General features: G+C 40.4%; 1 protein-coding gene across 3 annotated transcripts in view; it reads right to left on the minus strand.

Annotated features, from left to right (window-relative positions):
• sema3b (sema domain, immunoglobulin domain (Ig), short basic domain, secreted, (semaphorin) 3B) overlaps positions 1 to 23,095 on the minus strand; it is a 72,462-nt gene that overhangs the window by 16,107 nt on the left and 33,260 nt on the right. Inside the window, exons 1-6 of one of the 3 annotated variants that reach the window (XM_005478345.4) lie at positions 15,721 to 16,088; positions 15,562 to 15,616; positions 15,371 to 15,459; positions 7,942 to 8,463; positions 5,976 to 6,133; positions 4,664 to 4,726 (exon numbers count right to left, since the gene is read on the minus strand). In XM_005478345.4, the coding sequence (XP_005478402.1) occupies positions 4,664 to 4,726; positions 5,976 to 6,133; positions 7,942 to 8,134 (414 nt within the window). In that variant the 5' untranslated portion in view covers positions 8,135 to 8,463; positions 15,371 to 15,459; positions 15,562 to 15,616; positions 15,721 to 16,088. Of the gene's footprint in view, positions 1 to 4,663; positions 4,727 to 5,975; positions 6,134 to 7,941; positions 8,464 to 15,370; positions 15,617 to 15,720; positions 16,089 to 23,095 lie in introns of those variants that run through there. The other 2 variants (XM_005478343.4, XM_003444842.5) reach the window with 2 other exon arrangements.

A 23,095-nucleotide genomic window follows, 5' to 3' on the forward strand; every position in this document is an offset into this window, starting at 1 on the left:
ATTCACACAACAACTCCATCTCTAATCCCCTGGTAGGTTTTAAAGGCTGAATGGCAAGCCTTTGTTCTAAACCACTGAAGGTTATATATATGTGTGTGTGTCTCAGGGGGCAGAGAAAGGTGAGGCACTCGGCAGAGCAGGAGGCTGACAGAGAAAAGTCTTTGATGTGACAAAGGAGAGAGATCAGGAGGGTAGGGAAAAGATGCATGAGCGACCCTGAAAAGATACAAAAAGACTGAGGTGAAACGATGACAGCAATCACTTTTTCTCATTGTCTGATCGGTGTGTGTGTTTGTGTGCATACGTGTGTGACAGAAGGGTTTGGGTGTGTGTGTGTGTGAGAGGGAGGGGGTTAAAGGGTTCACTGGACAACCTTTGACATGCCACTGACTCATTAGTTGAAACAGTGAGCAAAATGAGGGCTGTGACCTCACAGCAGCTTGAGCTCTGAGTCTTGCCTTCACGTTTTACAATGCTGCATTGTTCTGCTGTAAATGTCTTTTTCTCTTTTTCCTCTTTGTTCCTTCTGTAGATGATTAACTTGATCTACAGCATTAATGTTGTATTTTATCCACTATCTATGCTCTGTTTGTGGTTTTTGGCTCCATATCGGTTGTTATCATATAAACTATGCTTCTTTGAGCATTCTATGTGAAGTGTAACGTGTTCTGGTTCAGTGGATATTTTTGTGTTTGTCAGGTGCATATTATCAAATCTACCAGCATGTCCTTGAACTAAATCAAATTTTGTCATTTGTCCTCGACATCTGAAACACTTCATGTAAGGATTGCTTAAATATATACAGGATAGTTTCTTTGAAATACAAAGAAAGTCCATAATAAGATCAGAGAGATCAGGAAGAGTGTGGAAGTAGAAACATCACTGACTTTCCACTGAGACTAGAGTGTTGACTGTGAGACCATTTTTATGTTTTGCTTTCACTTGTTGTTTGGTTAGGCTGAGGCACCAAAGCTATTTGGCTACCTCGTTCCACTTGCTAAGTTACCAGGGTGCCTAGATGCACTCCATCTAAGACATGACATGGTTTCTGGAGGTCACTTAACTTTAAAAAAACAACTAGGCTGTTGTAAAAGCTGCTGGAAGCTTGTATTTTCAGTTTGGTTAGAACCAGAACAAACTGTTTGAATGTGTGTAAAAGCAAAGAGTCCAAGAGATGCAGGAAGCTTTAATAAAGTTAATGGCAGAGAGGGTTTGACTTGACCGGAATGTTGATGTTCATTAGATACACAACATATTACAGTGTAATAACATAGGAATGCCTTTGATCATCTCTGTTAAACGGGACAGTGCAGTAGCGGGGGATACTGGCGTGCCACATTTCTCCTAAAAATTGACTGATTTCTGGAATCTTACTCTCTAAGTGATATACATAAGAGGGAGCCTTCTTTCCATTTGTTTCCAATTCTTTTCACCATTGTTTGTGTGTGAATTCCTGCACACTGATCGTCTGCACAATGCTGGAAAAGAAAATGTTCTTTGGTGGTTTCAGACATATTTGGTGGTCACTGAGCTTCTTCTCTCAGTAGTGCAATTCAGTTTGTGTCTTCCAGAAAGACTAACATGAGTATTTGGAAGAATTCTCCTTTTTAAATTAATTCTTCCCATTGAGCTATTGGACTTCATTCATAATCTAATTCATAATATCCCAGAACTCATTGTGTAACATTCAGCTTCTCGGATACCTTTAAAAAAATCAATTTTGATTTACAATTGTGATTAATGCATCTTCCGCAGAGTGTTTTACATAAGAAATTCTTTTGAATGATATACTTATGAAATAAAGAAAGGGATTTTTATTATTAATTCCTATCCAGTGATTTATTAATGGGTCTTGGAAGGCACTGAAAGTTACCAAGTGGGTACTGAAATGACAGCATAAACACACAATCTATCACTTCTGCGGTTCTGAATATGACTCCGGTCTTGCAGTGACGCCTCAGAGTGCTGAGTCAGACCAAGTGTCTGGGTAAACTGTCAACTGTTTACTGCCCCGCTCTAATTCTGTTTATCTGCATGTGTCTGTGTTTGTCTTAGTGTGCTGGCACATGCAAGGTGGTTTTACTGTTTGAAGGACTGGAGGGTTGTAAATAACAATATTAGATGAGGACAGGGAATATGAAGAAAGGACCAAACATGGAAGATGAGTGGAGGGAAGAGATCAAGTGGCAGGGAAAGCTTTTGACCTCTTCCTATAGAAAACACATTTCTCTGTAATTAGGGTCAATAGTGTGTGGTGGAGGTTTGGGTGAGTTTTCACGCAGAAAAGTAAAGTCAAGTGAAATAAGACTAAAGGTAGCGTTTAACAAAGGATAAAAATAACATTTCAAAGGATGGAAATGTGATTAAAAACTACTTTAATGCAAAATTTGTCATTGTCTTTGAACGTTTTTCTTATCACTTTCTTTCTCCCACAATATCTCATTATCGTCTTCATCTAGAACCATTACATTAATTCTCTTCATCACTCACAGTCTCCACAGTTACTCGTACTTTCAAACAGGACATATAACTGAACACACTCATGCACAGACAGACAGACAAACACACACACACACACACACACACAGACTCCTGGTCAGGTGAAATTAGAGCCTGGATTTTTGTATGAATGGAGCCCGTTGTCTGTCTGCTACAGCTGTATAATCACACTGATGACGGGTTTGTTTTACACACACATAAAGACACATTCACAGACATTAGACACACACACACACACACATACACACTGGAAACTTACACATACAGGGATAAATGTACACATAGACACTGTCAAACATATGAGTATATATACAGTATAAATAGACACATTTATGGTATATTTGCATAAAGAGATGTGACGTTACTGTTTTAAACGGTTAAAGCCATGAAGTACCGACACGCACACCGACCTGTACAGCTATCTAATTGTATGCAATGCGATCTTGGGTGGTCTATAGGTTCTTGGTGGCCTCTACATGTTGGTCAGTGAAGTCAAGCCTCCCCTGCCCACACTACATCCACATGCAGAACATTACATAGAAAATCTTTTTTTGGCACTTAAATAATAAGTCAAGGGAACTAAGAGGGTGGCGTAAAACTCTGCTGTGAGCACTGCAGCAGGTCATGAGTTCAGTCATGGAGACTTTGTGCATGCAGTCATCTCAGAACTGAATCAGAATCAGATAAAATCATCCAAATAGAAACACTTTAACAATCAGAGTTTTGTTTCATTTCCTGTTAATCTGCATCTTATTGTTCCTGCTGCATGTCATGTCAAGATGCTCTTTATTAACCTCACTCAGTCCGTCCATCCTCATATAGATAATAAACATCCAGTTCAACCTAATGTAACCTGCCACATTTTTACATGCAACAGGTCAATATTTAGATTTCTGTGACCTCACTGCATTGCATCATATCGTTACAGGAAAGGTATGAAACTGTCATTTTCTGCTGCACATATTCTTCCAGTGAGGAAGAACCCAGGGAGTTGCTCTCATGGTGAATATATCAAAGATCTTCAGCAGGAACTGTGTTTCCAACTGAGTTTCTCTGATCCCCTAACCCAGTGCAATGCCAAGTTTAATATTTAAGTGACATTTAAAAAATGAAATGTTTGCATTGAGCCCAAAGCTGTCTGGTTAGACAGTGTGTGTAAACACTGAGTGTAAGCTCTACATCAGACTGTGTGGATATCATTCAAATAGGGCTCAAAGAAACAAATTTGGAGGAAGTAATCTCACCACATGGCAGGTCCAAAAGTAGGAGTGCTGCACCTATTATTACATGTTATCTGTTTAAATGTGGTGTTTCTGTCTTGTGATGACTCCCATGACTCGAGTGGATTAAAAGGTAGCATTGTGTTAGGCTGGGTAGGAGTGGACGCTTACATTCTGCACTTGGAGCTCAGTAGCAATGCTTATTGAACTGTATGTGAAATGGGACATGGTTAAAGTGGATGTTGATGCATTATGTCTCATAAAAACTCAATTTAGCTAACAGGTTGTAGTTAAATATTCCTTGAGTAATAATAAGTGTGTTAGTCAGTGTGTATTATTGAACAGGATGATGACAACACACTTCTAAAAACTTTCAGGTGCCATATCTGAACTGTATCAGCTGTAAACTTATAAATCAAAGTAGAGATCACAGACAAGATAAAACACAGGCGTAGCTGTGGGGTCGGGCAAATAAAGCCAATACGTGGTGTTCTTAAAAACTTTCTATCGTTCTATCTAAAGGCCTCTGGATGCTGATAGCTGTGGTTGCAAAAGGGCTTCCAGTCCCATTGAAGCCTATCTGAAAACAGCTCTCTGTCTTTACCTCTGTAAACATTTTCCTGCCTTGTTTATGTTCCCAGTCACTTGTTTTGTGTCATACTGTGCTTCAGAATTATGGATTATCTGTAGAATGAAACTACAAGCTTATTGGCTAACTACCTGTCAATCGCAAATCATTAGCGAATGAGTGTGTGGTTTCACAGTCAGACCCGCCCTTCCTTTTTTCAACCAATCTGGTGACAGCAAAAACATTAATTGGAAGGCTTGAAAACAGGACTTTAGAAATAACTGGGTGATATCACAGTACCTACATTTTTATTTCTCTGGTAAAAATGAAAACATGAAATCACATGGCTGAGGTGACGTGTGGTGTGATCACTTACAGTGATGTCCTTGCCAGCCCAGTTACATTCCTCCCTCCAGTCAACAGGGGCAGGCCAATAGATCTGAAACAGGCAGACAAAGATCAGTTCATCTTGTAAATTTATTCTGGATGTTTAATTTGGCTAAATTAGATTATTTAAAGTGTAGCAGAGATGCATTTCCTCATAATATCAGGACTTAAACCATCAAGTGTATGAACAGTGCCAGTAAACTAAGCTCTGTGCTTCATATCAGACAGCAGTTTTTACTGCCCTTCATGCCAGTCTCTCCATACTTTTGTTCACCTCATACTTCCTCTCTCTCTTCCTTCTACTTCCCCTCTGATCCATCCCCTTCTTTCTAACCTTTTTTATCCAGCAGCCACTCAGCAACATTGAAAAAGAACAAAGCAGGGAGAGCTACAGCGAATCTGCACACCCAGCTCATAAATCAAACTCCCTCATGTACCTAAAACCAACAGAGGTTTCATATCTGACAGATGGAAACTTGCAATTTACTCCAAGCAGCTGTGGACAGATGTTTCTTTAGGGCTATTTTTTGTGTAACTATATTGTCTATACATTTCAGTTCTTTTGCCAGTGTGTGTACTGTATTCTGCACTCTAACATGTATACTCAAGATTATACTCCAAAGGCAAAGGCTTCAAAAAGCGTGTCTTTTTGATATGAATCATAACTTTGCATAAATGTTTTTTTCTTATCTCCGTCCAGCTCTTTGATTTTCTACCTTCCTCTATGGCTACAAAACTTCTTTTTTCCCCTCAGGTCAGACACTTGAGTAGACTCATATGTGCAAGGATGTTATTTTCTAAAGGGTGTGTTTGTAAAAATGTTTCCACACTTCTGAATATTTCCTTCAGGAATGCGAGAATACAAACCACAGGTGACTAACTTTGTGAGTCAAAATAATAAATGATTCTTAGAAAGTAAACAAGTTTGCAGTGGTTGTAAGAATGACTCACTTTCATCTGCTGCCAATATAATCACCTAAGATAGTTAACAAAAAGTCACAAAATATTTTCATGACAAATGTATTTGGAGTTGTTCAGATTTATCTCTTCTGGTAATGGTTTGTGTATTACCAGGGAAAATGCTGTGTTTATAAAACAGTTCCTTATTTTATGGATAACTTTTTTAAAAAGCCTTGTGCACATGAGAATCTAAAATTAAATCTACTCATAACTGTTAAAACACAGAGTGGAAAATGTTGAAATCTCAACAGCAGTAACTTAGTATTGATCTACAGACCGCTCACACTCCCACATATTTTACAGCTATACAAGTTTGGTTTTGGGGGTTGTTTCTGGCCAACCTTGTGTTCTTGTTTGGCGATGTTGTCCAACGACAGAGACAGCAGGAAGTTCTTGGCTCCCACAAACAGTCGACCCCTCTCTTCATCCAACAGCAGGGCGCTAAAGCAGCAGGAACGCTCCAGCTCAAACCGTCGCACTCCGTGGAACTGCTGCAACTCTGAAAATGTAGATTTACAGGGTGGACCTCAGTCAAACACTGATATGAGTCGATCATTTCCACATAACTTAAAGATAAAGATATTAAGTATGGGAGAACACGCCTATGCATTTGTGTTAGTGTGCAAGTAAGTAAAGAATCATAAAATCTTTGCGCTCAAAGCTCAGCATCTTCAGATCCACATCACTTAGTTGGCTACAGGACTTCCACAAGTCACGCTGCTAAAAAAAACCCCTCAACATCTTGTGTATTTCAGTATATTTCTGAGCTGTGTCCTAAGGCCAGTGACTTGTGAAACAAGCAGGATGAAATCTTCTGACAGTAATGACACTATATTAGTTTCAGTGGAAAAACTGAATGTCTTTGCCATTTCCAAACTGGCAAGAAAAAGTTCTAGAGGAACAGTGCCCAGGAAAATTTAGCTTGTATTTGTACATTTAAACTATAATAGTCACCCCAAGCCTGATGGAAAAAAAAGAATTAAAAAACTGTGTTCTTGGCTTGAGGAAACTAAGAAATAAAGGGACTACATCCTCCCCTACGTGCCCAGCTCAAACTGGGAGCTTAAGAAAACAAGACCAAAGCCCTCTTCACTTCGACATTAAAATGTCTTTTATTAGTCTGCCATTGTTCTAATGTGAATTTATAACTTTAATTAAGTCTTTGACGCCACCCAATAGCCGCCAGCATGACATCAGGGACTTTTATTCAGTCCCACCATACTGTGGTGGCAATAACCCTGGGCTTGAGGACATAGTGTGTTAAAAACATGCGTATGATACCTGCCTTCTGCTAAATGTAGTTACTTTTACTTTAAGATCCAACTATATTAGTGTTTAATCTTTTACTGCCCCTTTCTTCAGTGCTGGTACAGAATATCTGTCAAGAAAATATTATTTGACAGCCCAAATCTACTTTAAGTAGTTGAGTTAAGTAATGGTTACTTCATCCTTTAAACAAGTAATAATGCTCAATAAAAAGCAGCTGTCAAAAATGCCATTTAATGCTACATGGCTAACTAACAACATCAAATGTAATACGTTGATATACTCTTGGATGGATCAGCTGTACAGAAAGAGCACTCTTGTTTGTAATGTTTAAGGTATTATGTTTATGTTAGCCTAACAGCAGCAACATTAGCAAATACACAGAAAGGCATCAGCAGTTTAGCTTCATTGCTAAAGTGGCTAAAAATTGTTTATAGGACTCTACTTTTATGTCAAAGTAGTATTTTAATAACCGCCTACAGCCTAATTAGGAACCAAGAAACTCTCACTGTTCACACTCATTTGTCATTTGTGTTTCAAATAAAACTAGAATAGTCTTAAGTCTCCTCATAATAAATGCTTCAAGTTACCTTCAGTCAAAATTCAGGCGGGTACATGTCTCAGCTGTGCAAACGGCCTGCAGTCAGCTTCATGGCCTTGGCCAGTTCATTCAGGCTGTAATTACCAGCTTGGTTTATGTGGCTGTGTTGGGCATTGAGCTGCCTTCTTCTAACATACAATACCCAAGATGAAACACAAAACCGTGCTACTGCGTGTTTAAGTTGTGTGTGTGTGTGTGTGCGTCTATGGCTGTGAATCACAGCAACCACAAATTACAGTTGGCTACTGTTCAGCTGCATATACTTTCAAAAGGATAAAGCTGAATATTACATGAAACAGAGAAAGTGGTGTGTGTGTGTGTGTGTGTGTGCGTGTGGTTTGTGTAGATACTTTTCTAACTATTACGGGCAGTGGAAGAGAGAAACTGCCTTTTTTTTTAGAAAGAACCAGAACTTTTATCCTCAAAGCTTTTGTTCTTACCTTTATATGATAACTTCATGCGCGGTGAGGTGGATGATGAAGAGGAGGAGGAAGAAGAAGAAGAAGAAGAAGAAGGTGAAGAGGAGGTGCGGGTCACAGTGCTGGAGGATGCATGGGCAGCGGCCAGCCCCAGCAGGAACAGAGAGCTGCAGGTGACCATCGTGGCCACCACCATCATCATCATAGTCATCATCTTGGCAAACGTAAAGCAAACTCCTTTCTTTCAAAAGCAGAGTCTGTGAAATTATTTATTTAAGTTTTAATTTATTAATAGAAGCTATAGTTGTGTCCTGGTTCTGATTCAGTCTTCAGAATCTGTGTGACAGAAGCAGGAACCGGCCTTTTAAGGATTTATTGGAAGGATCCTTAAAAAAGCGTTGGCTTCTATTTTTTTTCTTCCAGTCTTCTTTTTAAGTCTCAATAATCAGCGTAACGTCCTTTTTCTTTGGGCCTCTGAAGGATGATCAAGCTGACCTCTCACATCAAAGATGGGCCATAAACATTAAGCATGGACACATAGACCTGAAAATAAAGACAGAGAAATAACACATTTAGAAATGTGCACTGCTAGCACACGTGTGCTTATGCCAGGGATGCCCCCATGCACAAACACACACACACACACACACTGCTGTCTGAGGTATTTTTAGTCAGACTCAGATTGATGCTCCTGCCAGGCTATGTTAATGCCAGCCTCCATTATGGCAACACTATAATCTCTTCACATTACAGCAAGACTCAGGGACAGTATCCAAAGCACACACACACACACACACACACACACAATTTCTGACCTTGTGTGATGAAGACTGTGTGTGTGAGATAGAGATATGCTTTGCACACTGCCAAGCCAAGCACAAACTCTCCATGTCTGTGGCACTGCCAGCTCACACACACATATACGCACCCAGCACTCACACACTCGCTTGCTTGCTCACACTCTTCCTCACTCCCTCCACACTGGCAGACAGTGTCACTGAATGAGATCTCTTCATTGTGAGGGACTAATGAGCCGACAGTGATGAAGATGGATGAATGGATGGGCACATCAGTTCTTAAAACAGTGTCACTTGTGAGCGAATCCAGCCTCACAAAGTGAGCGACTGTTGGCTTCTGGTATCAATATTGACTTACACAGTAATAGATAAATGAAATTACAATTTATTCAGCGATTTACGGTGTTCCTTTTTCCCCAATCTAGTTTACACATGGCTTCTATAATGTTTTTTTTTTTCTCGGTCTCCTGATGTGTTGGATTTGCGGAAATTAATCTGACAGACTTGCTATTGTTTCAGAAAATTCCCCAATAACATCTCACGGCACTGTCAATGCCAAAGCATGAGGGAGGTCAGTGGCTTGTAATCCTACATCTATATGAATGTTGTGCTGCAAAAGAAAAGGAAAAAAAAGTGCGCAGTGAACACACACCTCTCTTTCAGTACTTTGGACTCTGTAGGCAGCAGGAACAATAAAGTCTTTCAGTAGAAACAGTCTCCTTTATTATATTGCACCTCACAGTTGGCACTCAGTAACAGGCAGACAGTTGGCTTTTCCCCTCTTTTCATTTTCAATCTTTACTTATTTTCCTCCTTCTAACAATTACCTCTATCACTTCCCTTCATCTGTCACCCTCTATAAAAACCCCTCTTGTGTCTTGGCAATAAAATCAGCTGTTCAATAATAATCTGCTCTTTACTGCAGACTAGATCTTCCTGTCTTGACTGGGGCAATATTAGACGTAAAATAACAGTGTCTTTCTCTGCTTGGGATACTTTAAATGGGGGGTAAGGCCAAAAAAGATTTGTGGATATATTTAAACTGCAGTCTATTGCTAGCCATATGTTTTCAACTAGAGCCAAATCAGCTGACTTTGTAATGCACTATAAATGAATACAACATTTGTTTTCCACTAATAACTACAAAAGATGATCCAAGAGAGAAAAAGATATAAGTCAGAGCAACTAAGAAAAAGAAGAAGAAGCAGAAGTATTTCTCCCTGGAGTAATTTAGATTTGGCAGCATGGCTCTGTACACAGCCCTCCTCACCTTTCTACAGAAACAATAAGGCAGGAAGAACAGACGAGGCATCGGCAACAACAGACATGTTACTGATTGTCAGACACATATGGGCTGATTTGGGGTTGTAAAGTGGCTTGCAGATGCAGGCGGAAGTTTAATATCAGAATCTGTCTGAGATTTGTCAGCGATTAGTTGTAGCAGGATGCCACTGACCTCAGATGATCTGCCATGACTGAACACTGTCCTCTATATTTGCTTTGTTTATAATTAATGTTTTGGTGTTAAAGCGATGAGAAATGGAGTAACTCAGATGGCTGACTTGTGTCTAGGTTCCGTGAGGATGACTGTGTGAACAGAGTGAGGCCTGTCATCACCAACATCATCTCAGCCATATTTAAAGCATGCCAAGCTTTCAAATACTCACTTTGCTCTAAGCTGGAACAGCTTTCTTATTAATTTCAAATTACTGGTTATCACCGAAAGCTAAAGAATCACTTTAAAGCACAATATACATGAGATGAGAAAACACACATACACTATACACACACAGACCCGTCTGCGCTGTTGGCACAGAGTTTTATGAATAATGGAGCTATTGAAGCATAGAGACAGGAGAGCTCTCATAAGCTCATGGCTCCCAGGCCACAACACAACAAGACAGAGCTTAACAGGAACATAAACTCTCACATACCCTCCAGCATCTAAACACACGCACATTTGTGAATGGACAAAAGCACACATGCAAGGCTAGATCCCAACACAGCTTGCTATCCGCTACCTTAACTCGCTGTTTTCGAATTGAAGAGGTCTTGGGTGATTTCACAGATGTTCGCTGAGTGCAAAGTTTCCCAGCTAGCATTAAAGAAGTGATCACAAGAGCACTAAACTGTGCTGATGTCTGTGAAACAGAAAGGCCGAAGCACAAGGCTGCATGTTTATGCACGCTCAAGTTTCTGCACTGAACTGCAAAGATGCTGCAGTATTTCAAGGGGAAGGACGTCAGCACTCTCATCAGCTGCAGCTACGTGACACAAGAACAGAGGCGAGCATGCACACGCGCGCAATTCACGTCACACTCCCTGGAAGCGACAAGAGGAGCAGCGAAACCCTCACACTCCTGTTGGCTGCTATAAAAGGAACGACTGGTCCCATTGTTCCTCCGAGACACCCCGAGCTGTGTGTTGCAGTGTTTGTGTGCATCCTGTAACTCTGGCTTCATGAGTTGAAGAGTCTATTATTGTTCCTCGCACATCTTCATCAGATCACATCACAGCCCTGTGAGCAGGCAAACACACACACACACACACACACATGTTTGTATGTAGTCATGCACAAGGATGTAGGAGAATATATCCCCATCTAAAAAACTAGCCCTTCTCAGCACACACACACACACACACACACACACACATGCACATGCAGAGGCAAACACAAAGTCCTTGCATGTTCCATAATGGATCTTAATAAAAAAAAAAAGCCATTGGGGCCGCTGACACTTGCATTCAGTTCAGCTTCAATAGACATGGAGCAGCAGCATGCCAAGAGGGAATGGATTAAAAGTAAAGAGAAAGACAGAGAGAGAGAGAGATTCTGGGTGGGGGGGAGGTGGGAAGCAGGCTGTCCTGTCAAAACCAGACTAAATTGAGATGGGCAGACAAAGAGGCCCGCCTCCAGGGTGAAACAGCTTTTTCAGAGCGAGGTTAGAGTGCAACTTTACTGTATTGTATGCAGTAATGAATAAATGGATATCTGCAGTTTAACCTGTAGACCACCACTGCCACAGGTCACGGTGGAGATCAAGAGCGAAGCCGAGCCAGAGGGAAAAACAATGAGGGTCAGATAGATGAAGAGACAGGTAGGTGAAAAGGAAGCAAAGACAAATAAAAACATTACAGAGGGAAGAATGAAGAGATGACAAAGTTATGTAGAGACAGAAGACAAGAAGTTGTTGAGAGGCCGGTTAAGAGAGGGGAATCACAACAGGAGCAGAAGGTACAGCAAAAGAATAAATGAGGTTAAAAGGAAAGCAGAGAAAGGAAGATGTGTGAAAAGAGTTGAAAGATGAATTGTGGATGAAGCAGTAAGGCAATGTGAATGAAAGGGAGAAGAAAGGAGAATTAGAAGTCTAAAAGGAGGGAGAAAGGGGAGGGGAGAATTGAAAAGGCAGGGAAAGACAACAAAAGAGAGAACGTGGAAAGGAGTGAACAAAACAACAGGATATAGACATTTCTGCACTTCAACCCTGCAGCCAGCCTGCATGCATGCAGTCTTACAAAAAAGGAGAATGCAGCAGAGGTAGGGAGGGAGGAATGGAGAAGAAAACAAGTGAGGCAGGAGGTGATGGAGAGAAAGGAGCCAATTGTTTCTCCCCGAGGGGAAAAAAGTTTCCCTGGCCTGTGAGCAATAAGTCTAAGCCTCCCTGCAACTGAGAAATGAAAAGCGGGAGGGATGGATGGATGATGAGGAAGAATAAGTGGAAAGGGTGAGGAGGGGAGGTAGGACTCTGAGCTTTACAGAGCAAAATAGCTGTAACAGCAGGTAACTGGTGGCTTTTGCACCAGTTAATTTGCTAAGGGGGAGACAGATGGGACGAGCGACGGGGTGAAAGAGAATACAGTAAGATTTTTTTTTTAAACGTATGTAATTCAAAGCTCTCACTTGAATTCTCTGTCTCTTACAAAATGTGTCTTACATATGAATGAGGAATAAGCCAGGAGAACAGCGTTGGAGTTCCACGTATTTTTTCATAGTTCCATCTTATTTTATGATTTCTAACTTTGTTTTTTGAGGTTTAGCTCCCCAACTCGGTCAGGTTTAAGAAAAAACTTGGCTCAGTGTAAAACAGATACTTTCTTATCATCAGTCTAGGGTAGCAGGGTGATGAGTCCCCTCCCATCTATACTATCTAATTTGATTGGTTTTCTGTGGAACACTGACTGCAGGAAAGCTAAAACATATATGGAAAATATATGTTGGCATACAAAAGCATTTATTAAAAGTCAGTCCAGAGAAAGATCTGCTTCTCTCCCATTATCACTGAGAATGCAGCTCCTTTAATCTATGGCTATTTATAATTGTGTGTATTGCTGAATTGTGAAATAGTGGAAATAAATCAGAGGAAGAGAAGGAAAGCAAGAGAGAAGAGTGAAGAAGCAGAAGCAGAGAAGAGTGAGGATGGACGCAAAGAGCAAGAAGAAGGTTAAAAAGAGGGCTGGTAAGGTGAACAGATAAGTCTGTTTCACAGAAACCAAGATGTTTTTCCAGAAATACTATAAAGTCTATAGTTTTGAAATCATATGACCACATAAAAGAGTTAACTGCATTCTCATTAAAACATGTCATTTTGACCGTAATAAAACACATCTGAAAAGAATTGAAGCTGGAAGCACAAATGTTATGCCACCAGCTGTTTTCCTTCTGGTTATTTACTGCTGTTTTAATCAAATTCAGAAATTGTTTTGCAATAAATTTGACTCATGTATTGATGAAGTGATCATAATACGTGTCAGAACGCAAAGCACTAATAGTCTGTGTCACGTTATTTTTTTCGGATTTAAAGGATAAATATTAACTAGTGACAGCTAAGTCACTAGTAAGGAAATGGTGACAGGGTGTAACTGTGATGGTTAGAGTGAACCCATCCAGGGACCGAATGCATCTCTATGATATATAGTAGCATAGTATAGTGAGCATGTAAAGAATACTTTTTAAAGAACAGTTGTGTTTTGATTCAGTTCTGACTGAAAAACTTTGGCTCGCTAGTTTTTGCCCCATTTCCAAGAATGAAAAGAAGCAACGAAGCAGAAAGTCTTAGATATGTGAACGGGGTAGGTGATGCAGGGAGGCATTGCCTAATGTAAATGCTGCAAACTTTAACAAACAAATTCTACAAGAGTCATGCAAAACTGCGACTTTAACCATGAATACAGCTGTGACAGCGTTTTGGTTTGAAGCATGACAGCGTTTGGGAAGGACAACGAGGTGCGCAGCGCTTCATTTCCCTTGATAACTATAAAAATAAACATTCATAAAGACAGACCACCTATAGTGAGAAAGCAGTAAGTTGAAATGATGGTTTTCTGCTATAATTATGATATAAATGGCCAATAAATGTAAAAAAAATTAAAACTAAAAGTTGATTTGAAAAACGTTTAAAGTACATAGGAAAAAAAAGGGAGCAAGCCTGAGTCATATGAAGGCTACAAAAGAATTTAATAAGCATCTCGGAAGTTCACTCTTATTTGAAGTGTTTTAAGTCTTTGGGCAATGCTAGTTATAGAAGCAAAGTGAAGCTTCACACACACACACACACACACACACACACACACACACACACACACACACACACACACACACTCAACAGAAACAAAGTAAGCCCTAGCTTTAAGCCAAAAGTGAGCACCGGTCTTTATGGGATTTAAGCTGAAACATATTGAGAAAGAAAAGCGAAACAGTCTGAAGCAGAGTCCTCTGGTCCCTTTGAAAGAGTGTAAGTGAATGAAGGAGCTGGAGACGCTGTAGCAGTCCGCTGGTTGCTGGTCCTGAGCCATCTGGCCCAGCAACATAAATGGAAAACTTCCCAGTCTACAAACCCCATGGTTAGCATTTATTCAGTTTGACTATTCTTATTATTCAGAGTGTGAAGGGAAAAATAAATATTGAAACTGGAGTCACTAAAACTTGCTAATTGGGTGTTTGCTGTCCACACTAATTATGCTCATGCTCATACTCGGTCTCGTTCGTGAGGATGGATAGCTTTTCAGTCTTTCACCAGCTCTGCCTGTATCGCCGGGATGGGAAGAGGTGATTGGAGTGATACTACTGAAGAAAGAAATCTGCTTAATTACTGTGGGAAAATTGCCTTGTGGTCATGCAGCTTAAATCTCTCATCTCATGGAAGAAACTCTGAAATAAGAGATAATGAAGGAGTCACTAAGGCGAGGGCAGCCTGCTAGTCCCTGGTAGCTATCCATTTGGCTGTGTTAAGCCCTGAAGCAGCAGTAAGGCGAGACCTTACAGAGCAGCCTCTGGTCTCCTGACTGGATCTGCTCCAAACTGTTCCCAGGGGAAAGACAACTCAGTTGACTCTCTCAAATGAAACAACAGAGCAGATTTCAAGTAAACACTCTGAGAGAAATCCCACATGGCATCAGCATGACTTTTAGAGAGATATTTTAGTTTGAAGTGGTGCGGGATTAGCAGTGCTGCACGTGGTCATGTCACAGGCACAGCAGGCTCAGGGAACCGGGAACTTAACGGCACAGCAGGAGTCATGATTTCATTATTACTTCATCTCCAAGTTAAGTCAGTTTGTGGTTGGAAGTGTCTTCCACTAAACTGAACTAAACATTTTATTGACTTTACAGACTTAAATGGTGATCTTACAGGAACAGAGTCCAAATTAACTTACCTGCCTATCCGTTTCCAGGGGAACCAAATTCCACAAGAGTTCAGAACATTCCAGGTCGGGATCAGCATCCACCTGAGCCCAACATGCCTCTGGCAGCGCAGACAGTATCCATTGTTACCACACTGTTCTGTTTCATTTTACCTTCTCATAGTCTTTCCTCTACTTATATGCAGAAAGCACTGAACACAAACCTTTTCAGTTTTTGTCGCATGCTTCCAAAACACCCATTCCCAGGATTTTTCATATCTGATTTAAGCAAGAAAGATAAGACAAGTTATGGAATAATGAAAAAACAGTTACTGACCAGTCCAGAAAGTGAGAGCTGAGATTAGCTAAGCAGGTGGAAATACCTGAAAAATTCTTTTAAGGAATCTGATTAAAAAATTGAAAAAAATCATTTATTTCCAGTTATGGGAATGGTGCATAAACAGAAAGAGAATAACAGCAGAGTTCCACTTTGGTGCAAAATATGTCCAGTGAGTCTTCAAAAAGTCCAAAAAGTAAGTAAGTGAAGTTAAAAAGCAGCAAAGCGAGATCTGAGTATTCCCCCTGTCTGCAGTCAGCTCCACTGATGAACGGCTGCACTTCAGCTCTACTTACAAAAACACACAAGCCTGTGCACACACATAAAACTCTTCTTAACACATGCATGCAAGGAGTTCACACATACACAGAGTTTTCGCAGCAGCTGAGCAGAGTAGACTTGCTCAGAGGCAGAGCGGGCTGGAATAATGGACTTAATTCAAGAGAGGGAGAGAGAGATAGAGAGAAAGCGAGAGAGAGAGAGAGAGGGAGGGGTTGAAGAAAAGGTGGGAGGTTAAAGGAGGGGCGTCAAAGGGGGCAGAGACACACTGAGCTGTCTGTAGTGTGAGTGGATATGCTACTGTATATCTGTGATGGGATCTGGCTGAAACTTTTTCTTTTTCAGAGTCCATCATTACCACATTCAACATTTTTTCCACTGTTTCAGGTTAAACTGCTTCCACTTATTCTACAGCTGTTCTAATGCAGCTGTTCTCAGAGTTTTTCTGACACGCAACGCTTCAGAAGCCAAAAGCCTCGCCACCAACCTGAGAATTTACCAAAGCACCAAATAAAGAAATTGAACTGATGTTAAATTTTGCTTAAATACAGTTGGCTAAACCAGTTTTCATACAAAAGTACATGCTTATTCAACTGAATTTTACCATTTTTTTTGGCTAGTCATCAACACCCAACCTGAATGGCTCTCTGCAACACCAGTGTGGCCCAGCCCACAGTTTCAGAGCCGCTGGTCTAATGGTATGAGCCTGAAGAATTCGTGCTACCAGCTGTTATCCCAATAAACCAGTCAGATTTTTTTCTTTTCACATTCCTTTTGCGTTACATTGCATTTTCTGACATTCTGTCAAAAACTGTTTGGTTTGGTGCGTTCCTGGTGTTGTTACATGCACATAAACATGGAGATTATGTGACAGCTCAGGTGAGCCTTGAAACAGGGTTATATGTGCTGTGAGACGTGACTTGACACTTACTGTGAATGACTCATGGCTTGGTTTACTGATGCATTTAGATAAGAGATCAGTTAAAGTCACTATAAACACACAGAGAAACAGAGATTTCCAGATATGTGAGAATGACTCAGGCTGATGCGGAGAACACGTACGCTGAAGCTGGTAAGAGGGTAATTGGCACACATTTATAGCACATGAGGGTTTACATCATTCAGACACATATCGGAGTTGAAGCTTTGGTCAACCATTCATGATGCCCGCGCTTTTGAACTCACAAATTCATAAATATGCTGCTTTTTTTCAAACAGCTTACTCGTGTTTTAGGCTTACAGATGGACCAAACATGTACATTTTGCATAAAATCTTTAGTGACAGTCTTTGATGTGATGGTGGGCTCAGAAGCCTTGTCTTCTCTCTCTCTCTCTCTGGGGTCAGTCTCTATATGGTAAGCTACAATGTATTCCTTTGATACATTTTCACAGGGAAAAAAAGTACAAAAGCATCCATTCAACTGCAACAACTCCTCCAGGACGATGTTTTCTTCCGTCCATTCAAACAGAATGGTCAGTGCATCCCAAATACTCCGAGGCAGGACCAGAGCTTTGTTGGAGTTTGGGCATTTCCAAAGGCTTTTTACTATATTAAGCAAATGACAGCGCTTTCACAGCCTCATACAAGACTTCACGTTACTACTGGCTAGCTGGAAATACAGTGCACACTGACTGATTACAGTAAATGACTTCTATCTGCATCAAACGTTTCCTTCAAGAAGTCACTAGAACTTCAAGTTTGGAATTCAATTGTAATTTAATTGACTCCTGTTAAAGTTGATCTCAGTAAGAGTAGCTACACTTTAGAGCTGAGCTAATGGAAATAAATAGATAAATAGATAAATACATAAAAAGTTTTAACTAGAGAAGTTTTTACCAAGACAGTCCAAACTGATGATTTGCTAACTAGGTGGGCAGGACAGTCGCAGAGGGTGCCATTTATTTATTTATTTATTTTTAAACTTCTTATGTAGGAGGTGTTTTTTTGGCCCAGCAGTAAGATATTTCACTCATAAAATGTGAAGCACTCTGTAGGGCCTGTCTACTGAAAGTGTAGCACTCACAGTCACATTGTGTTGTGCATCTTCTTCTCTGTTGTCCCACTCCTTTAGTCTTCATTCCAGTCGCAGGTGGCATACTGTGCCTGGCAACCCTGACCCACACACACTCATACACTCTCTCACACACCTTTCACCAGGTCATGGGTCTCACATTAGGGGTTCACTGAAGTATGTGTGTGTGTCTTGTCTCCCTGATTGCTTGCAGTTTTACAAACAATACACACTTATCTTCAGCGCTTTACACACTTTCATGCACACTGCCATGAGTACAATTAAAGCTATATGTATGTTTTCAGCCCACTGCCCGCCCCCTGCTGACCCGTCTGTCATAAACTAGTCTGATGTCTCTACAGGCTGTGCAGTGAGCTCTGTGTCCCAACAAAGGCTTTTGTCCCAGCTGAAGCTTGTGAGCTATTGAAGATGAGGGCTCAGTTTCCTAATAGCGTCTTAGTGAATCTTTGTTTTATTACAAGTCACTGAACTGAAATGATTTTTAGATTGCCCGGGATCACCACCATACAAGTGTCTCCCACGCAGGGGTCTTCATTGTGCTCTGCAGTGCTGTGAACAAGTATTTGCCCCATTCGGAGATCTACGTTTTTTTGCATATTTGTCACACTTAAACGTTCCAGATCAAAGAAGCTTTACTATTAGGCAAAGATAACCAGATTAAATGCAGCTTTTAAATTGTGAACAGTGGCACCAAGAGCAACATCTAAAGAACTGCAGGCCTCACTTGCCTCAGTTAGTGTAGTCTACATGATTCAGTGATAAGAAAGAGACGGCTCAAAGGAGAAAAAACACTGCTGACCAAAAACAACACAAAGGCTCATGTCGCATTTGATAATCCCCAAGACTTTTAGGAAAATATTCTGTGGGCTGACAAGGCAAAAGTTGAACTTTTTAGAAGGTTTGAGTCCAGTTACATCTGGTGTAAAACACAGCATTTCATATATGGAACATCATAGCAGGGTGGTGTTAGTGTGATGGTCTGGGCTGCTTTGCTTCTTCAGGACCTTCTATAACTCGCAATAATAGATCCAAACATGAACTCCTTACCAGTTACCTCAAATGCTCGACTGCAGTTCTGGCTGTGCAGGTTTTACACTTAATAAACATAATCATCTAAAAAGTGTTTCGTATTTACTCAGGTTATCATTGTCTAATAGTAAATTTTGTTTGATGATCTGAAACAAGTGTGACAAACTATGAAATCATAAATAATTAAAAAATGCTTCTTCATGACACTATGCTTATTACTCGCAGTGAAATATAGATACAGGCAGTAATTTGGATTCAATAGTTTGTTAGAAAAAAAGGGTTTGCTGAGCTAAAGTATGTTAACTGGATTGAGTTGGTTGTGTTAGTTTCATGTTGTGTAATCAGACTGGAGAGCCTAAGACTTAATTAGGCTATTGTACGTATTTAAGACCATTTAAGCAGTGCACGTTATGTGGGCAAGATTTCTAATTTGACTATAATGAAATAATTAATTATACTTTGACAGATGTTCCTTTCATACATAGTTATTCATAGAGATACAGTTGCAGAAAAAGTCCTGATGACACATTATTTCTAATCCTCGCCCTCATGAAAGATTTGTTAATTTGATGAATCAGAAGCATTTACAGTGTTTTTGAAATATGCTCAGTGCATATTTTATGACACAAAAATATTTATCTTTTTCTAAGATTACAAAAATGGATCCACAGAATCCTGGTTTCTTAGGACGATTAATTAACTTTACCATGTCTCTGTGTTATATAAAGCACCGTATTTATGATGGACGGCATGATAAACTGTGACCACCAAAAGCTAACACTTTGAATTACATCAGTCCTGAAAAAAGAAGAAGAAATTGCTTAAGTCTGCATGTATATCACCTTTATATTGTAGAAGATTGTAGTTTGTAGATGTAGTTTCTTAATGGAAACACGTTACTCAGCTGTGAGAACAGCATTAACACTGATGTGGAACAACAGAAGCTGCCTAAAGCTCTGCTACCTACAACTTCTGGTGCTTGAAAAAAAGCACAGTCAGGCTAGAGTTTGGCTTCTTGTCCTTAAGGCCAAACCCCAGAATAATTCTCCACGGTAGCCAGATTATTTAATGGCATCAGGCATCCACACTACTTATATAAATGTAGCGATGAAACATTTCTGAGGAAGTATTTCTGAAGGAAACTGTAAAGAAACCAGCCAGAAACAAAGAAAATCTGCCAGTGCTTCTACACTTCATTGAAGTTCATGATGCTATACTGACTTTAAAAGGTGCGCCCATTAGCATGAGTGCTGAGGGAAGCAGTGGGTTGCTGTTGGAAGGAAAATATTGGCCAAATATTGAATCTTTGTGGTAATTTCAACAATCTTAACAATAAAATTCATACATGTTTTAATGCAGGAGTAAACTTCACTGGCCCTGGGCTTTACAGGGCATCTTATAGCTGTGTCCAGTTTGAGCAGCTTCCTGTTTCTCAAAAGAGAAGGCAAGCACTGGCAAGTAACTCATTTTAGTTCCGTCATCTGGACATGTCTTTTGAAAAATCTTAATGCATCTGGTGAATTGTCACTAAATTGTCACACAGAGTTGAAATAAGGCTACATGACCGGTTAACAGATGGTCGAGTGTTTATCTGAAATCGAGACTGGAGAATTGTTTCAGCAGAGGCGCCTTTCCTACTTATAGATGAAGATGGGTGAGGAACCCAGGATAAAACACCCCGCACTTTTTGGCATTCACTGCGTCCAGTGACCATACATCCATTCTCCTAAACAACTCTTTCAATTTATCTGGAAACTGAGATGAATATGCACAAGTGCATTACACTGCTGCTGCACCCTGATGTGGAATGTTTTGAAAATCCTCGAGGGCAGATGCACGGTCCAATAGACTCTTCAAGAGCAACAGGAAACAATAGTTTCAATTGGCCTACATCCACAGTGGACCAACCGTACCCTGAAAACTGATCTGACACTAGAGTGACACCTGCTAGCGGCGTCGCATCATAAACATTTGCTCAACAGATGCATAAATATGAGGGCCGAGATGCCACGGCTGCAAAAGTAGAGCATAAAATAGCACTGATCCCAACCAAGAGCTTTGCTTTTTCTCTTTGTGTTTTGAAGGCTTTGTGCGTGTCGCACACTGACCCAACATAAAACAAATGCCAGGACTAAGTGCACTATTAGCGTCATTACAACTGTCGAGTCCATTCTGCCAGTTGTATCGCCATACCAATCTTATCTATGTGCATGTGTGTGTTTGCGTATGTGTGAATTTATGTTTAAAAGCAGGAGTTGAACCATTTGTCTTCTGTTCAGAAACACTGAACAGCAGAAAACTCCCATTCTTGCCGGGAATTATGGTTTTTGCTGCGAGTTGAAATAAAACAAAGATGATAAAGAAAAAAAATGAACAATAGAGTCTAGGGGGAAAAGGGATAATAAAAAAATGTAGTCATTTGGACCTGTCTTTATGTTCATGTTAGCTAACTATCTATATAGCATTAGCTGTATTATATGTGACCCAGTGGGTTATCCATGACACGGTCCCCTGACCTTCTGACACCGTAGGGATTACAGGGGCCCCACTGGGAAAGTGGCAGGAATGAAAGAGAGAGAAAGAGAGCGAGAACGAGAGAGAGAGCGTTACAGTTAGAGAGATGCTAGCTTCCTTTGGGGCACAAACCTGTAATCCTCCCTTTTTTTGCTTTGATGTGATCACACCCAACTGAAAGGATGAAGGAGGGCGGGAAGTGGACTGGGGTGTGTGGCGTTGGAGGATTGGTGGGTGTGGGGACTGACTGGAATGCCAGAAGGCTCAGAGGTGGGAGACACACACACACACTCTCACAGGCATGCAGTCACACACCATCTGGTTCAGAGGGTCATCGGGTGGATAAGACCACCATCAAACATAAGCAGGGCTCTGGTGACACATTTTCACACACACACATTCACATAGCGAGCAGGCTCTGGAGGTCACCGAGTGGATTACAGCACCTTGCATGACCAAGGCTTTGTCTTTTTCACACAAATATACATTTACACACACATACACAGCTTGACAGCACCTCAACTACTTCTCAGTGGAATGCACATTTCTGCACTAGTTCCCACAACTATTAAATCTCAATGACTAATCGGGAGATAATGAAGGTCTAGTTCAGCTAGCTTTGGACAAAAAGATAAAGAAATATATTAAAATCATTTTCACTCAACTTTGATTGTGACAGTTGCTATTCTGCACTGAGGGGACATGTCTTAGTTGATGTATTGTTTTTTTAATGTAATTATAAGTTTTGGGTTGTGCGCTCTGTTATTGGATTGTCACTCTAACAGTTAAAATACTGTATTACGATGAATCAGCATACTCACTAAGACATCGGTGCACAAAATCGGACTAAAGGTAGTAGTTTTTTTATTAAATACAGACGAATGTTACAGAACAGTGTCATATTTACAGGCACAGGGTGCTTCTGAGCCAGATGTTCCACAAAGGGCCCTGTAATTCTGAGCTCCACTTTAATCAAAGCGGTGCTGTTGGTGCACTGTTGCTATTTCAGAGGAAAATTCTACAGATCACAGTGTAGATTGGATAAAAGACAAAAAACAGGGAAATCACCTACTTAAAAACAGCCTTTAAACTTAAGCCCGCACGCAGACAGTCAAACGCGCATTTTTTAGAAGCCCGCACATGTATCAGTGTCTGCATGCCATAAAATGATGACACAAGTTATTTTTATTTACACAGAAGCTTTGAAATTCTGTCTTTAATATTTTAAACATGTTTCTCATATCTTGTTTCTGTCGCATGGTCCATTCATATACATCTCATACACATGTATGATTGAACTCAACCTGTTCCTTGAGTCTGATGTGAATCTCTGTGATAAAAATGGAGATGCAGACTTTTTCTAGTACAGCAAGTGTTGCTTCTGATGAGTCAGTGCGGCAGATAAGATCGGCAAATTCTGCTTTTAGCGCACATTTCACATAGTGCCAAATATGTTAGTGGATGTTACATGTATATATTATGATTAAAAGCAAGTAGGCCAGCAGTTTCTCATTAAAATGAAGAATATTTTCTCAGTTAACTGTAGTGATGCATTAAATGCACCAG

This window comes from Oreochromis niloticus, linkage group LG20, assembly GCF_001858045.2.
Source record: "Oreochromis niloticus isolate F11D_XX linkage group LG20, O_niloticus_UMD_NMBU, whole genome shotgun sequence".
Taxonomy (NCBI): domain Eukaryota; kingdom Metazoa; phylum Chordata; class Actinopteri; order Cichliformes; family Cichlidae; genus Oreochromis; species Oreochromis niloticus.